The 18,771-nt window shown below is 43.5% G+C and overlaps 1 protein-coding gene across 2 annotated transcripts in view; it reads left to right on the top strand.

The window, feature by feature from the left end:
* Positions 1–18,771, top strand: part of LOC138631597 (BCAS3 microtubule associated cell migration factor-like) — a 212,482-nt gene that overhangs the window by 83,714 nt on the left and 109,997 nt on the right. For both annotated transcript variants that reach the window (XM_069716632.1, XM_069716631.1), the window contains exon 15: positions 1,418–1,748. In XM_069716632.1, the coding sequence (XP_069572733.1) occupies positions 1,418–1,748 (331 nt within the window). The remainder of the gene's footprint in view (positions 1–1,417; positions 1,749–18,771) is intronic.

Raw genomic sequence — 18,771 nt, 5'->3', positions numbered from 1 at the left:
GATGACGGATGCTGTTTCAGCACAAAATCCTCTCATCAGTCTGTCACCTCGCTGCTTTGTGTTTCTTCATTTTCCCTCTCCCACTCTCCTCTGCTTGTATTGTCTCTCGCAGCCTATCTGTCTGGTTTCCTGCATGTCTGACATGCTCGGGGAGATCCTATCTCCTCAAGTGTCTGCTCCCTGAGAGTCGGAGAACGAGAAGTAACAAACGGCGCCATCCGCTCTTTACTTCTGTTGTAGTCATTTATTTTACACCCAAACAAACAGTGCGACAGTGTCACCTTCTCCAGAAGCTCTTGTGTAATCTTTTCTCCCCGGTCGACGTCATGCACCTCACATACACATTTGTTTCTGTGCGTGAAAAACACTTCACCCCACTAGTGTTTGCTGGAGTCTGATGCAGTGTACTTTGACTGGGCTCATTTCTACAGTGAAGAAAATGATATAATATATAACACATCATCCAGTTACTTTGACTTGTGGACAGTATGGCAGTGAAGAAACCTCTTGTGATGAGTGTCCTTGCTGAATGTAAGAAGCTACCCACGGCTGGGAGAAAGGAGAACGTCATTAACTGACACATGCTACTTGCATAAAGACACAGTGGCTTCAGATGTTTTGTTTTTGACCAGGTTGTCTACAGAAACATCCTTTTGAAAACTGCATGCGTCATTCTCTTCCTCAATCCTTTTCACACCTGCATGCATGAACCCGGTCTCTAATCACTGTTTATCTTTTTCTTATGCTGTCTAACTCAAGGTCACAAGGTTTCCAGATAAAGATCGATCTCATACTTGAAGATCGACGTGTCTTTCTCAAAGCAGTCCTTAAGTGCAAATACATGTGCACGGTGTTAAAAAGCTTCTGACTCGTACTGTTCACCGTCTTCACATTCACTGTAATGAGATCAAATCGGCTGTTTTAAATCCAGCATCATCCAGCGAGTGATCGAAGGATGAAGCATGTTCAGAGCAGCTGGAGACAGAGACAGTGTTCACACACTACATGAAGTAAATATCTTATCCAAAGAGAGAAGAATTCAGCAGTTCACGATGCGTCAAGTTCAAATTGTTTCTTGTTATGAAGTAATTATTAATCGTTTATTACCGATATATATTTTTTCATTTCTAATCCTTTTTGAGGTTTATAAAACTCATTTGATAAGTGATGCAGTGCAGCTCATTCTCATCACAGAGATTTATTAAACTGGTGAATTCCTAACGGAACCATCATTGTGGCATGTGTAGAACTTTGCTCAAAAACTGGAGCTCTACGACAGCCGTGTGGTCCTGTGGGTGGAACTGTACAGAAATAGAATAATCATTAACATCAGCCACACGTTAACACAGGTTTTTTTTTTACTGATTGCATCCTTCACCTGTTCTTCACTGTCTGCCCCGCTTCTGTGTGTCTCCAGGTCCAGGACATGTGTTTCAGCCAGGACAGTCGCTGGGTAGCCGTCAGCACCCTCCGGGGCACCACCCATGTATTTCCCATCAACCCCTATGGCGGTGCACCCTGTGCCCGCACACACATGTCCCCGCGGGTGGTCAACCGGATGTCTCGCTTCCAGAAGAGCGCCGGCCTGGAGGAAATCGAGCAGGAGCTGAACCGGGCCGCGGCGTTGGGAGGAGGAGCCGGAGGTATCGGAGGAGGGAGCTGCATCCTGGGTGGAGGAGGAGGCATCGGGGGCCGCTGCAGCCCCATACCTGGCCTGTCCAGCAGCCCCTCGGGGTCTCCGCTGCACGGTAAGCAGCCGGGAAGGAGGAGGAGGAACTGATGTTGTTTCGTACTCACATGTTCTCGCATCTTAGCAGCAAGTCAGGTTACACGAAGTTCAAAGGCTCAAATGAAAGAATGTGACCTGAAACCATTCAGTATAGAATCACATTCATTTATAATTACATATTCACACTCCTGGAACAGAAACTATTGTATTGTACTAAACTACTATAATTTACACACTGCGTCCTCTCTGCTCACCCTGTATGATGGACAGTGGACCGGCCTCCACGTGGAGCTCACTCAACAGAAACACCGATGAGCCGCTGCTGAATGTTTACATTTTTTACATTTATACATTTATTTTGTACTGAAAATCTACCAAACCAGACCACTGGTACATGGTGAACTGGTTCTGGTTCAGTTTTGGAAGGGATGAACCGAACGCTGGTTGCTGAGACGGCCGTTTGTGTATTTCACCACCGCAGATTCTCTTCCTACCGGGAAGATGACGGGAAGTTCAGTTGGCTCCAATCTGTTAAAATAATAGTTACATTTTCTGTGTTGTTGACAAACCAATCAATTAATAATTCTCAATAATCTGCAGCTGATTCAATAAAATCCTCCTTGATCTGCAGGAACCATCCAGAGAATGTGCTGTAACACCAAACAAACACAAAACTAATGAGCCAACGTTTTACCAGGTTCTATGGTTACACAGTGTAATTTCAGGCTACAGATTGCTACAGTTCAGTGTGTGTGTGTGTGTGTGTGTGTGTGTGTGTGTGAGTGTGTGTGTGTGTGTGTGTGTGTGTGTGTGTGTGTGTGTGTGTGTGTGTGTGTGTGTGTGTGTGTGTGTGTGTGTGTGTGTGTGTGTGAGAGTGTGTGTGTGTGTGTGTGTGTGTGTGTGTGTGTGTGTGTGTGTGTGTGTGTGTGTGTGTGTGTGTGTGTGTGTGTGTGTGTGTGTGTGTGTGTGTGTGTGTGTGTGTGTGTGTGTGACCGGTGATCCCAGTAGCTCTTTTCCAGGGATTCTGTAACAACCTTGTCTCTCTTGTTTGTCGAACACCACTGCAGGCCTCTCACTGTGTGCGTACTGAGCTGACACAGATACACTGATAAAGACACACTTTGTGTCAGCTGCACCGTTTGACCCCGGAGGTGTTAGTCACAGTAAAATATCACAGTTCTTATTAGTCCTGGGCTTCCAGGAATAAGCCTGAGCTTGGATAGGTGCAGTGCAGCCAGACGCCGGCCGACAACCTGACAAACACTTCAGAGAAGCGAGTGACGGGGAACTGAATAAAGTCACGTGTATTTTACAGCTTCTTCCATACGCTTGTTTGAGATGGTTTTCAGCTCGCTGCCTTTAAAAATGCTGCAGCAGGACGAGAGTGTGTGACATAACATTTGTCACACACTGAAGTGTGAAGCATCTGCTAACCTTTAATCCATAAATCTCACCTCTCATGACGTCATCGTTGGTTTGTGAACGTTATGAATCCTCCAGTTCAGATTCTGTCCGTCACCATCTTTGCTAGTTCGGAGCAGTTCGGAGCAGGAAGTGACCATATTTGGATGAGCTGGGGGAGGAGCCAGCGGTGGATCAGTAACCTGACTGCACCACAGGCCTGTCAATCAAACAGACACGCCCCCAAAAACAGGTCTTCTTGAATTTTCTTTTCTAATGAATGAGGGATTATTTTCAGATGGACCTCCAGAAAACTAAGAAGAAGGAGTGACTTTAGCTAACAACACCGAGATAACTGATGGACACATTTTATTCACTTTGGATTTGATGAGAGAAGTTGAATGGGAGTCTATGGAGCTGGAGGCTTTTTGGAGCCGACCTCTAGTGGCACTCGCTGGTATTGCAGCTGAAGACACTTCTGGATCGTTTTTTTTGCTACTACCAATTTTACACAAAATAACCACATTATAAAAAAAATACATTATAAAAAATAAAAGGGCACTTGCAGAGCACAGACCTCTGCCAAGGAAAATAGCCAACTCTTCTATGATATGCAACCACTACACATGTCTGGATATATTCCCCAAACTATTAGCATGATGTCAAAATACACTTTTGCTGAGTTGAAGTCTCACATTTCAACACTTGTACCGGCTCGTGCTGGGATGATGTGCTTATCTCCCGAGTCAGTACTGAGACAATACTTTGATTTAATAGTGTTTCAGTTGCTAACTATTGTTGATATATGATTTATTTATTTTAGTTTTATATTTTTAATACTATATTCTCTAACGGGAAAGAATTCAGTCTTCCACAGACTGTGTATACCATCAGTCATCTTTCCAAAAACAATATGCACCACATACCAGCCAGTCTGTCTGAGTTTATATCGTTGCTATAAACCCCCTCGTCTCTGTGTTGAGGCCAAAAATGTGCCACAGACCAAAGTAGAAGTCTTCTACCTGATAGATAAATGAAGTTGCACGAAGTACTTTCGTGAATAAGTTAAATGAATTACTGACATAATAATTTTTAAAGTATTGGTATGATGAAATTAATCAAAACAAAACTACAGGTGCTTTTAATCTGAAGTGTTGATGTAGTTGCTGTAGGACATGAAGCTTCTGGTCAACAAACAGTAAGACAACAAACAAACAAACAAACAAACAAACAAACAAATAGACATACTGAAGACGTGACCTACCAGATGGAGGAACCAGATTCTGGTGTAATCTCAGTTCTGACTTCATCTGTTGTGTCTCTTTAGATCAGATGACCTGTCTACTTCATATCTGCAGTTGTGTTGCAGCATTGTGGGCCGTCAGCAGGGCGGCTTTGAGTTTGCAGAAGTTTTGCATCAGTATGAGGTTATTCAATTTGCAAGATTAGAAAGAGACATTCTCCTCTGGTCACTTTACTGTCCATCTTTTACAATCTATTTTGACAGAATTACAATAATGTAATCATAATAAATAATAGAAATATAAATATTCTCCGTGTCCCTTAAACACCGTTCCGCTGAAGCTGATCTGTCAACGTTGCACCCTGCAAGCCGTCATATGGGCCCCAAGAGGTGACAGAAGATGCTGGGACGGGTTCAAGGTCAAGTTGTTATCTGCCTGCCCCAGAACTCACACTGCACCCCGAGGCGCACACACACACACACACACACACACACACACACACACACACACACACACACACACACACACACACACACACACACACACACACACACACACACACACACACACACACACACACACAGCGGCGCCCTTGCTTCCTCTCTCTTTCCCGTCTTCCTCGTCTAGACCCAGACCCCTCTGTAACCCCGACACCAAAACACACACATTCCTCTACGCTGTGAAAAATAGGCCATCAAACATTAAAAGGACGTCTGACTCTGGAGAGTCACCGCTCCGCTGCAATGAGAGACGGAGAGGGACACAAACATCAAAGTGGGGTAGGAGGTGAAAGTGAGTGAGCAAAGTAATGAGGTGCAATTGAGAAAAATGAAAGAGAGATAGAACAGGGGTGATGGGGGGATAAAGGAGGAGTGGGGGGGGGGTGACAGACACGAGGAGAGAAAGATAAGTTTGTAGTAGCAGCGCTGAAAGCCGCGGTCTCGGTGAACGTAGTCGTAAATCACACTTTTGTTTCAAAGGAGAGCATTAGAGCCACCTGTCAACAATTAGTCCTCAGTGATACCTTACTGAGTGTGTGTGTGTGTGTGTGTGTGTGTGTGTGTGTGTGTGTGTGTGTGTGTGTGTGTGTGTGCGTGTGCGTGTGCCATTTGAAGAAGATAAACTATCAGAAGCATGGATCATTCCTCGTGGTAAAATACGTAGAAGAGGTGCAGGTCACAGTCCTCCTCCGGAGAAAATTGAAGGTTTTCATAACTGTAATATGTTGCAGTTCATATTAAAGTCCACAGGAAATTGAAGTCAGGTTTCACACGGCTTTTATCAAGGTGTTAATCCTTTCCATACAGACGCCAGCTCACTTTCTGATAGGAAACACCGAGACCCTCGCTGTGTCAACGACGTGCTGCTCATGGTGTCATAACTTCATTTAAATCGTGGTGTCTGTGACTTTGTGCTCAACAGTTTGAATGAAAGTGTGATGCAGTCTGTTTGTGTTTGATCACATCAGACGTGACTCTGAATGCGCCTCCATCACGTGTACGAACCGGACCTTTTTCAAGCACAGCACCGTTTTATCCACACGCTTCCTCCTACGCTCGCCACCCGACACGTAATAAATACAAACATCAGAAATGTAATCATATTAAAGGAAAGTTGTGAAGAAAAGCAACATGCGGAGGGTTCAGTGGGACGCAAAGTAAGTGTAATATGTGACACTTGGATGAAATGTGCAAATGGATTTCCTTTGTTCATTTTAAAAGCTGAACTTGCAGTTTTTCAAGGACAAAGCAGACACGTGTACATACGTGTGTGTGTATGCTGATGACATACATACAGCATGCAGCATAATTCACACACACCCCGACAATACGTACAAAGACTTTATACAACAAAGCCAAACAAACAAATGATGAACAAAACCAAAAAAAGATTTCCAAGCTTTACCACCGCAGAATAAAGTCAGAGTGAAACCGTAAAGAAGTTTTGAAATGAGTTCATTTGGAAATAAGTTCAGTTGTTCGAGTCAGAAACTCCACAAACTCACTGATCTTCCGTCAGGACGAGAAGTCAACGAGCATCACAGCAATCAACACTCACAACATTTGGAGACACAAAACATTTTTCCATAAGTTCATGTGATAGTGAAAAATATCAAAATGTTTAAATTGTTTTATCAGAACAGATTTCTGGATTTTATTAATATGACTCAAAAACTTCACTTATCATTTTTTGCTGTAAAGACCAAAATACCAATTAGTTCCAATTACACAACAAGCAGAGAAAAATATTCACAGTCTCGCCATTAGTGAGTGTTTAGATTTGTGAATGAAAGCTGTGTTGTTCGTTCTGATATCTGTGCTGCTGCTCAGCTCTGTCTGACACGTGGCTGGAACATCTTACTCAGAATCTAAAGCAGTGAAATCATTTACGGCACATTGTGTTATGAAATAAGATGAAATCAGTCTTTTAGTGCATTTTCATGGTGCCATTAAAAACTGTTCAGTTCAGCTGGGATTCGTACATCCACTGATAAATTAGACTAAACAAGTTCATGTTCGCCCTAAAAGTGTTTGGTATATTTAGATGGTGCAGAAGTAGCAGGTTATTATCAGTTCAAAGGTCACGCAGGTCTCCGTGTGTCTGTTATTTTGAGGATGAATTGGCTCCAGGGCATCCTGCCACATGTAAATTTAGACCTCCACCCCATCGCTACCACCAGCGCTGATAAAAACTCCATCATTCGTGCAGTTGTCCCCGGATGCAAACGCACGGAGTCACTTTTGCTTTTGTATCTGCTTTCCGCCTGTTTGTGCGAGCCGGGTGTGAATTTTGGGCAGCGAAGGCGGTTCTGTGAGGCTGGCAGAGAGCTGCGGGGTGAGGCGGGCCGGGCCGGGCCGGGCCGGGCCAGGCCGGGCCACCTAGCCACAACAGCTGCTCTGTGATTGTCGCCAGCGAGGACAGCGTTGATTTTTGGGAAGGAACTGTATAAAAGTACACATCCTCCTCAAAGCTGCCAGCCCAAGCCGCCGGCACACCTAAAAATAGAGGCTGCAATTGGCCGTCTTCTTGTCACTGTTACAATCTGGACGGCTATTTCTGTCTCTGTATACAGTAGCGTTTCTCTCCCTACGTTTTTTTTCTCCTCTGTGTGATCAACGTATTGTCATTTGAGGTGATGACCCATAATGTGAGCGGCCCATGCTGTAAAGTGCGGTTTGTCTGTGGCCCGACTCATACAAGGCCAAATTAGTAAGTGCAGATTCTGTGCGCAGGGCAGAGGTTACTGAGGCTATAGCAGGCATATGGCCGCCACCGTAGACCTTTTATTATTCAGATGTTTTTCAGATCCGACCGCAGCGCTGTATAATGCAACAGTGTGCAGAGCAGGCGGGGCTCGAGTGCTCCACAAGCAGTTTGATCATACTAATCTGAAACCCTCTTTGATTTTCTGTTTGTTCTGGCTTCACATTTCTTTGTGCTGTAGGTAGAGATGAAGGATTTTATCTACAGATCAGGTGTCACTTTTTCTTCCCGTCTGCATGAAATACTGTTAAATGTCTCCGCTTTCACCTTTTTTCTGCAACATTTGTGACAGTTATGACTTAGTGTCCATTTTCTCACATGCACGGCTGCCTTTTGTGTGTATACACAGAACTAGTAATACTTTCCCGACCATAAAACATCAACACGGGGCTATTAGTCAGTGCAACAGATTTGTTTCCTCACCGAGCAGAAGCCCGGTGGTCCGACGGCGGGACCATCTGGGCGCTGGCGCTGGTTCAGAGAGAGAGGGGGGGAGGCAGAAAACAAGGTGTGACGGGAAACTGTTAATTCACTTGTTGATAAAGGGACACTTCCTCTCCGCTATTAGAGGCTGACGGCTTGCTTATTTGGGTTTGGACTTTTGTTTTATCTCGCCCTCCCCTCTGCCCCCTCCTCCCCCAGCGCTCCCCTTCGTCAGTCATCGTCCTGCGGTGAAAAACACCAACGCTGTGCAGAGGTCGATGCCAAGGAAACATTACCTCATAACTGCTGGTGTGTGACACGTATGTGCGCGGCCTCCCGCTGACCCTGGTCGGGACTCTGGAGTCGCTGAGTTAAACAGTCGCAGAGCACACGGAGGATGCAGAGAGCTTCACAGAGGGAGGATGGGTTTAACAGAGCAGGTTACCATGTTCCATGAACCAGGGAGATAGATGACTGCACCAGGTTTTAGTCATCACCGTGAGCTGTCTGCTTTGGCTCAGTGACCAGCCCGAGACTGAGCCAACCACATGTGCGCCCTCTTTTTTTCATCTCCACCTTTTTGTGTTGTCTTGCTGCTTCACGCCGGCTGGAGTCTCTCTGTGATTACTAACGTCCCCCTCTGTAGCCGAATCATGCTGAGCATGTATTTGTGTGTGTTTTCTGTCAAATCTTGGGGTTCTTCGGGAACAGCGGTTCTCCTCCAGCTTCATTTAGTAGCTGCTGTTGAGCTTTCACTCCTGTTTCGAGCTCTTTCTCTGCAGATGGAGTTTGTGAACTGTAGACGTTCATATTTCCTTCTTTTATTGGTCACTGTGACGACTCATTGTCCAAACTGACATCAACGGTGTGATACGATCAAAACTGACCATGAAGAGACGTTTTATGTCAACGAATACTGAAATATTTCAATAATCGATTTCGAATTTATATGAAGATTACTTTAGAAAATATAATACGACCTCATAGCATTCTTTTCCTACAGCAGCCAATCACAACCAGCCATGCTGTGGTCATGTATACGTTGTCCATGTCGGAGATGTATGTGTACACACACAAAGACACATGCCACACACCCCAACATGTAGCACAGACAGCAGCTTTACTTCCTCTTCTTCATCCTGGGACATTTTTAATGTGGTTTAGTGTCTCAGCTGGAAGCTTTAAAACAACAGGAGCAGGTGAGCGATTTGGGAAATATGAGGGAATATTAATGAACTACAAATTTGTCACTAAAATAACAGGAAAACTCTTTATTTGTTGCGGTTAAAAGGGAAAGGTTGTCATTCCTCGGTGGTCCTCTGTGTGGCGCTGTGTGGTCAGGATTAGCAGCAGCAGTGAGGGAGGAGCAGAGAAGGCCGAGATCAGCGAGGAGAGGAAAGGACTTGTAAAGCTGGAGTTGTTGCTGTGAGGGTTTTGCCTTGATACAAATCTAACAACAGAGAAAGAGCGGGGTAATTTCTCCAGCTTTTTTTTTTTTTTTTTTTTTTTATGAATGGTCACTTCCTCCAGCTAAAACAACTTGCAGCCCTCCTCGGGAGTTTGTGTTTTTGAAAGAGGCAGTCGGAACACTTTCCTGCTGAAAGTAGAAACCTGTGAGCTTTAAGCCTCGTGTTTTTTTGATTGTGTTCAGGAGATGGTTGAGGAGACAGATATTTTCTTTACAAAATACAACTGCTTTGAAAGTTACTTTTTCTTTTCTCTGAGCAGCATTTATTGTCATAATTCGTGTATTTTATTGAACACATAGAATCCAGCATCACATTGAAATCCTTTTGTAAATATCTCAACATTTTAACAGGCAAATTACTCGTCAGCGTGGAGCAGGAAATGGCAAATAGCTTCCTAAAAGGAGCAGATGTTCCTTTAAAAGCATTTTTCCCTCAACCTGCCATGTAGTCAAGAGGATTAGGCTTTGTACATTACTCAGTACATTTGATTTAACAGTTGTGTGCCATCAAAGGTAAGCTAGTGTTAGCGGCTTGTGTTTGTTGCAGGCTCCGTCGGCAGGCTTCTCCCTGCGGTCGGCAGAGGAGCCAGAGCCCAGCTCGGCTTGAGTCAATAAATGGAGAGCTCAGTGCAAACCACACAGCAATCGAACAAGCTGTTTACCCTGAAAATTAGCCGTCCCCTGTACTTTTAAGGCTTTTAAAGCGACCAAAAATACACAGTGCGAGGAATATGTATCTTGGCCTGCGCACGGGCTCCACCAGAGACCTCTGTCCTTTTTATACGAACCCTAATAACTCAATCTCCACAACCACTAAACCCTCTTATCACCGGGTGCTCGCCGCTGCACTCATCATTATTTGATTTGCAAAATTGTAAGGTAGAGATAAAGAAATAAAGCTGGCTTGCCATTACACGCAGACGGCACTTGTGGCTTCCAGCTTATTGCCTACCATGTGAAGAGTGCATGTTCTGAAAAGCCAAAGCCTTCCATTGTCACAGAATCAATAGGTTTTAACATCCTGCTTTTATTCTGCAGCAGCATGTAAGTCTTCTTTACTGTGTTTTTGTTTGTTTGTTTATTTGTTTGTTTTTTCTCTGTTCAGTTTTTTTTTTTTTTTTTCAGGGAACAGCAGGTCTGTTGGCAAATTACGGCGCTCATTCAGTCCCAGTGTTCAGTCTTCACTGAATAATATGTCAAATACATGAAAACACATTTATGTGGTGGCAGATAAATGATTGCATATTTAAAAATAAACTTTTCTTGAATTAAGTAATTCTAATATTAAATCTAATCTTGTCGCAGAAATAAAATAACAAAAAAGTAAATTGTTGAAACTACTAATGGTTTAAGTGTAACGCTGCTTAAATTACCTCATATATTTTAATTTGTTCTAAATGAACAAATGAACCTGTTTAGAAACCTCGTCCTTGTTTGCTCTTAAATTCTCTGTTTACTCATGTGGAGTTTTAAGTGTTTTTGACGCGCTGTTTATTTAGACTGGGATGTCAAAACTGTGCCGGCTGCATCGGGATCAAAGCGGCCCGCTGCTTGTTCCCAGCTTTTCAAATAAGAGCTTCTGTCACAGCCCAACATGACTGCAGAGTCAATCAGTCAGCACGAGATCAAGGTCATTTTAAAATCCAATCAGATGCATATCTGCGAGCACGGCGTGTGGTGGATGTTTGACCATCAGTGCAGATGAAAGCGGACAGGAGCAGCTGTGACAAAATATTAACTAAATCTAACCTGGTTGAAGAAAAGAGCATCCTTCAGGAATCACATTAAAACCTGATGATCACGGAGGAAATGTTGAACGTTTCACTCCGACTGCCTGATTTCATCCTCCTGCTCAGACGTCTCATTATCTCCTCTCTTGTCTGTCGTATTGTTTCCTCTCCTTCGGACCGCCGGCTCATAAAAGGAGATGCGTTTAGAGGCAGACGGAGCGACGGATGCAGCCAATCTCCTCTGTGACCGGGGAGGTCGGCTTCTTTCTGTTTGGCTTCCAGCACACGGTGATCTGTTTTTAATCACGCACCAGCTCTCCTGTCTGATCCACGTGGAGGACAAAGTAGAGATTCTCAAGTTGTTGGTGTTGAAAATAGTTTTCACAGATAATACTCGGCGAGTGTGTCGGCTCGAGAACAGGATGCTGAAATCCGGTTGTCTTTTGCATCGTTCTGTCGTTTCCAGCTTGGAATTAGATTTCATTTCTGATGGTTTTCAGAGACACTTGTTTCACCTGAAAAAATTCAAAACTCTGATATTTAAACTCCTTTTAATGGAGTATTCATTATAAAAAGGTGGTGTCTTATTAAATTAGGTGTGTGTGTGTGTGTGTGTGTGTGTGTGTGTGTGTGTGTGTGTGTGTGTGTGTGTGTGTGTGTGTGTGTGTGTGTGTGTGTGTGCATAAATAGAAAATACTACATATTTATTTACATATTTACTATATATAAAAAAAAATCCTTTATCTCAGTTTTAAATATATTCATCATCACTTACATGAGTAGAAATGAAATCAGATTTTGAAGCTTTTCTCCTTCAAACTTCTTCAGTTGAGGTCACAAAATAAAGTAACGTGATTTCGACAGTTTTTGTTATTACACATTATCAAATCAAGTTTCTCATGAGCTTGAATTAATTTTTTTTGCATATCAAAATTTGTGTCAAATATTTCCATGTGTAATAGATGTTTTATTAGTGTTCATTTAATGGGAAAAAACAACACAGAAGCTGTGTGAGGCGACCTGTCTCTCTCCGTCTACATCGCTTTGTAAGTGTGTACGTTGTATATGCCCCCCCCCCCCCAACCCTCTCCTGCCTTTCCAAACATCCAATCATTGGCCATAACTCGTCCCTCTTTACTGCGAAGTACGAGCTCCTTGACCCAAATCAGATGATGGCTACACACACACACACACACACACACACACACACACACACACACACACACACACACACACACACACACACACACACACACACACACACACACACACACACACACACACACACACAGTTGTACACACTGGTACTCACACACATATGGTTGGAGTGTGGGTGTCATCTGATCGGGCCGAGCTGTTTGAGCCCCCCCCCCAGCTCTTCTTGCTGGCGACTCAGTGCTGTCTGATGAAGCCTTGTAAATACTGACATGCTGTAAACTTGTGGATCTGATTTCAGGTTGTTTGTGTGTTAGTGAGTGTGTGTTTTTACGTGTGCGTTCCTTTCACCTGATGGTTGCATGTTATAAATGTGTCCTCGCATGCAGACTCGGCTTCATTACAACACAAACTACTGCTTCTTCCATATACAGCATGTTTGACACTAAAAATCTCACTTTCTTTTCCTTTTTTTTTTTTCCATTTTATGACAAAATTAGAAAAATCATATCCTGGGAATTTTTTTCTGCTGTTGTTGAGCGTCTGTTTTTTTAAGCTCCCCGACATGAGAAATGTCAATAAAAACACAAAATGTTCAAAAAATGTTCCCAAATAGGGCCGTTAATAAAAGCTCCCCGTTAGCTTGCGGTTTGGGTTCGGGACACCGGGCAGGAAGCCATTTTCACACAGGCCGGCCTGACCTCGACTCTTAACTCCGACTGAAAATAGCAGACGGAGGGGAGAAGGGGTGGAAAGCGAGGAGATAGATCCCTCCGCCACCACGTTACCTGAGAGAGAGAGAAAAGGAAGGAGGAGGAGAAACAAAAAGCCCTGATGGCTTTTCCACCAGTCCTCCGATTCCTTTGCAAAACAGTAAATCTTGTGAAGTTTATTTTCTTTGCAGCATCTGTGTTTTATAAGGGCTCTTTTAATTTGTTTTTACTCTGTCCAGTGGGGGATCCCCGCTCCTTCTTTTTTCTGCCCTCCCCTTTGTGATGGAGCCTTTTTAGCCCTCCCAGTCCACTTCTCCGGCTTTCTTCTCCTCCCTCCTGTTTTTTTTCTCTCACCCTCTCTTTCCTCCTCCTGTGGAAGTGAGTGTTTTAATAATGATACTTTGGGGAATTGGGATGGTAGAGCGGCTTTCTCCTCCTGCTCAGAAAGCCCCCGTCCCCGTCCCCCACCCCCCTCCTCTTCATTCTTCTTCCTCTCCACTGCTTTAATCCCTCCCTCCTGTAACATGTCTGGGAAACTTGGACTGTCAAGGAATGAATGGTAGGATGAAGGGAAACTCTGAGCCAGGTTTGCCAGCGTGGGTCAGATGTCAAAGACGTACTTGAAGTAGTGCCGAGAAATGTTTGAATATTGATGCAAATACAGTACAAGTCTTTACAAGCCTCTAAAGCCTCTAATCAACATGTTTTAACTCTTTACAATCCACATGCAGCATCAATAATAGACTTTAGTATCTAATATAGTAGAAGGTTCCCTGTTTTGAGTCGGCCGATATGACGATAATAGAATAAAAAAATGCACCTCAAAGACTTTGCAGACAATATTAAAAGCAGCCAAATTACATCATAGCACAGACGAGTAAAACATGAAACGGATCCCTTGTAAAACTGATGAAATTGCTCCACATTAAAAGCCAAAAGTCTTACATTTATATATATATTTTTTAGATATATCAAGGGTTGTTAAAAACAGGGTGATTAAAAGCAGAAAGCAGCCTCACTGGTTCATCCATGTTAAACCTGAGGAACTTCACGAGACCAGAGGCAACTAAAAGAACCAGTAGAGGTCGAGCGACTGCAGTGATGTCATAGAAACAGGGAGGCGTGTCGGCGATGATGCTGAAACTTATTTTGCTGTCGGACTTAACGAACGAGCTCTTCCAGCATGAGGCCGCTCTCCTTGTGTCTCATCATCCTTTAGATCCATAATATTTCAATCAATATCATCACCAGAAATCTGTCAGTGAACAAGGGTTGTAAAAATGACAAAAAGTTACAACTGTCATTCGATTTCTATCTGCTCACATGTTGAATGGAAGCTGCACAGGTGGGTAATAAAATCAGAACCCTCTTTCTGTATTGTAATATCTGGAAAAAAAAAACAAGTTCTGGAAAATCATTGTAAATAATCAGAGTGTCTGTTTTTGGCTAATTCAACAAATGAGATACCCAAAACCTCAAAAAGACCAACAACATTTGCATAAAGCATGCGTGCTTATGGATTTGCCTAAATGATGAATGACCTAAACCACCAGCAGCATTGAAGAGACGGCTGCGGTGGGTGGGGTGTGTGTGTCTGGAGGGGGGGTTGTCGGCAAGGACAAAAAAAGTTTATTTTGTACCTGCTGCATCAATAGTGACAGGCAAGAGATATAAACAGTGAAGTGATCTGTTTAACAGGATAAATAGAATAACTCACCTCGGCCTGCTGCGCTGTCAATCATTCAGGCGGGTCTTTGTTGGAAGTGACAGATAATTGTTAGACATCCAACTTAACAGGATTTCATTTCATGATCAGCACGTTTCCAGAACAACATGCATGTCTGTAGGACAAACAACAAGTTCTGCTCTCCAAACACAATATGACACTCGGACCCGCCCACCAGAGTACTTTTTTAAAAATTATTATTATTATTTGAATGCAAAACTGAATGTGTCTCCAAGAAACTGTCGGAAAATGTGCGCTTTTTCTTCATATTTAAAGAAAAAGTACACGTCAGGCCGGCTCAATGACGCCCAGCCTTTCTGAGTGTGTCGGTTCAGAGCAACAATAAACCCGTTTGTATGTCAGTGTGGTGGGAACGCTGGTGCTACCTGGCCTGAAGCACAGCCTGGCCGTTTCACAGCCAACTTCGGAGGCTCACGTCTTCAACGTATTTTGTTGTTTGACGTCCAGCGTTCATTCTGGGCCGACAGTGTCGACCACTTCCTGTGTGTCTGAGCCAAGAACAAACACCAGAACTGTAGAAGACGAACACCTCCCCGGTTTGAAGGGCTTCGTCTTTGTGTCGTAAAGCCAAACTTTCCGTCACTAGACCGTCAACAGCTTTTCATGTGTTTGATGTGCAAAGATCTCGGCTCCATGTTGGGGCAATAAATAATTTCAAGAAGTGGATGGTATGTGGGAGTGCAGAAAAATCCCCTCCGCTGTGAGAGAGTTTAACTCAACACCTTCAGAGTTCTTGGGATTAAGCTCCAATCCTCCTCCAGCATGTATGTTCTTGTTGGCGTGTTTGTTTATGAAAGCCGCCTCACCCTGCCGCTCATCCCCAACAAGAGCTTTACAGGCTGATTAAGAGATTTTGCTTCCTGACGTGGAACACTTTGATTTGCTGCTGCAGAGTTTTTATTACACACTCTGCCGTTTACATTAAGGGAGAGCTTCTTATCTTTTTGGCCATGGAAATAGGAAGTAAACAAAAAGAAATATATGTGCGTCTATCCAAAAGTATTTTACAAAGCAAACAGCCAAGGCAAGAAACATAAAAGTATTCCCCTGCTGGGACGCTGTTGCTTTCTTCCCCTTGCCGCCTCCTCCTCACAGCTGCAATATCATCCTCAGGTCCAAGGTCTCCTCTAATTCCCAGAACATCACTCAACATGTCACCTGCCTAACCTGCTGCCTCCTAACACTCCCCAGCCCTGTTCCCCTCCGATCCAGCCGGCGCTTTGCTTTTTCTTTTTTTCCCCTCCGACTGAATTATCCTCTCTGGCAGAACAATTCAAATAAGACACAGTGTTTGCTTGGGTACACAAGTCTTCGAGCTTGTTCTTTCGCACATCAGCTCCTCTCTGGAAGCCGCCTGCTTGTATCGGATGCAAATTGGGTATTAAGAGAGGGGAGAGAAACATGAGATAGCGTGACACGGGGAGGCTGAGGAGAGAGAAAGAGCGCCAAGGATAAAGAGAGAGGCTTAATGTGAGAAGAGAATGCAAATGCTGTTGAGACAGGGAGGGAAGGCTGGAGGAGCGCTGGATGGGTGGATGGATGGATGGATTAGGGCCCAGAGGAAGGCGAGGGTCAGGTGTTGGTGTGACTTTTTAGCCGGGTCAAAGTTTTTCTCTGGACGGCGGCGACGGAGCTGGATTTGCATTGATGGATCTTCTTTCCATGCGGATGTCATGTATCGGTGCTCGGGCGCATCACGCCCCGGTCATTAATCAAATCATGGCCTCCGTCTAGAGCTGTCCGTCTGCCAGACGCTTCTCATCTGTCTGCCTCTCCTTCTTTGTAGTAGCTCTGGTCAGCCTCTTTTTTCCTCTCCGGCTTCTTCCCTTCTTTTTTTTTCTTCTGCACAGGTGTCTTTCACATTTAAGTTATTCTAAGTAAAACTTGGATATTTCAGCTGTTGTTAAGAACATGCAGCATGTCTGTAAACTTCCATCTCAGTGTGACTGTGATGAAAGTGGAGCTCCAACATTTTGAAACATGGCCGAGATAACAGCTGCTGGTGGTAAGAAAGAAGCACTTTAATTATTCAAACGACATTTTGTGCTCTGTGGTTTTGGGAGACAGAGGTCAGTGATATATCCAGTAAATCTAAATGTCCATCTGAGATCCTACATTCTGCAGCATGTGTACACACCAATACAAAAACATGCACACACACTCTTCTCACACACATTTGTACATTTTATACATCTTAGATGTCAATGATGGCCTCGTGCCAAGACTGGATTTCCACTCCTCGTGTTTACCGTCGGTGGATGTGGACACACCCTTCATCATTTGTTTGCATATGTGTGCTCCGGCACTCCGTCTATGAAAATAACAGCAAAGAAGTTCAGTTTCACACAAATGCATTGGCAGAAGTGTTTGAACAGCGTCGGAGCAGACATGTTATTCTCAGGGCCTCCTTGTTCACAGCGCTGGAAACACTGGAAGCAACTTTAATCAAATGATTAACATGCAGCACCAACACTCGTATCCAAACAACCCTGAAAGGACTTCAACTCAGGGAAATGATGAAACATTGGAAACACTAAAAACAAAATACATTTGAATAACGACAACAGAACAGACTTTAAAATACATATTATAATGCAGATTTACAGTTATTTTAAATATTAAAGTGTGGCCTTACACGCACAAAAACAAAGAATAGTCTTAAAGAATAATGTTGTATTAAATGTCCACTTTACCTCAAACAATGTGCGATCCTCAATGAGCATCAGGTGCATCCACTTTCTTTTAGGGGGCTCAGATTGTGGAGCGATTTGCATTAGTGTGTGTGTGTGTGTGTGTGTGTGTGTGTGTGTGTGTGTGTGTGTGTGTGTGTGTGTGTGTGTGTGTGTGTGTGTGTGTGAGAGAGAGAGAGAGAGAGAATAGGGGGTGTAAATTATCAGGTGTTTTGTAGGTATAATGGTGCTTTAAAAGTGCAGAACATTTAACATTTTATGTTGAAAACTAAAAAAACACAACAGCTTTTGTATTGTGTTGGTGTTTTTTTAATGTATTTTAAAGACCCCCTCCAATGGAAAAAAAAAAAAGATTTTCAACCTCATTAATATTCTCGTGTTCATATAAGATGAACGTTCTCAGTATGGAACTAAGATTCAGAGCGTCAGGGTTTCACACATCACCTCAGGAGCCAATCCCGTCCCCAGCAGGGCGGGGCTTCCCACGAGTGGGCGGAGATAGAGGCAGGAACTATTTGCATATTCATAGATCTGCACACTGAATGAAGGTGTTTGCGTTACATCTGAGCCACTTTAAGACATCACCGGGTTTTGTTTTTTTTCGAAAAAAATAATGTCTAAATATGTTAATTGTTGAACAGAAATGAGTTTTTAGCAGTTTGATCGACATCAGGAGAGGAACTTTAAACCGAAGTTTAATCACATATCTTTGTCAGATTAAATATCTCCTTTGCTAACTTTGCTTTGCCTTTTGATTATCCCCATGTCTCTTCTGAACTCTCTGTATTATGTATTACTGGATAGAATCTCAGACCGGGAGAGAGGACTTTTTATGAATTTTATAAGAAATACAGCCAGTTTTGCAAAAACGTTGCTTCACAAGTTACGTACATATCCCATGTTATATTTGAAAAGTTGTTGTTTTTTCAGCCCAACAGCTCATTTCTGTAAAAATGACTAACAGACTTGAATAAATCGACGATTTATGTTCAAAGAATTAGTTGTTTAGTCACGATTTGGTATTATAGAACTGAAACCTTCTCTTGATTAATGTCCCTCAGTCCCTCCATACTTTATGTCATTCTGTCTGCAGCTCAACCCCCACCCCCTCCCCCTCCTCCCCTCCCGTGTCTGCCCCTCAGACGTCCAGGCTGTCTGTCCACGTATCATCTTCAGCCGGTGCGTGATCTGCACCACGTTCTGCTGT

The sequence above is a fragment of the Brachyistius frenatus genome, unplaced genomic scaffold, assembly GCF_029030835.1.
Source record: "Brachyistius frenatus isolate BFR_SWC_R1_liver_20210118 unplaced genomic scaffold, ASM2903083v1 Contig_160, whole genome shotgun sequence".
NCBI classification, from domain to species: Eukaryota; Metazoa; Chordata; class Actinopteri; family Embiotocidae; genus Brachyistius; species Brachyistius frenatus.
This window is presented reverse-complemented; position numbering and strand designations above follow the sequence as displayed.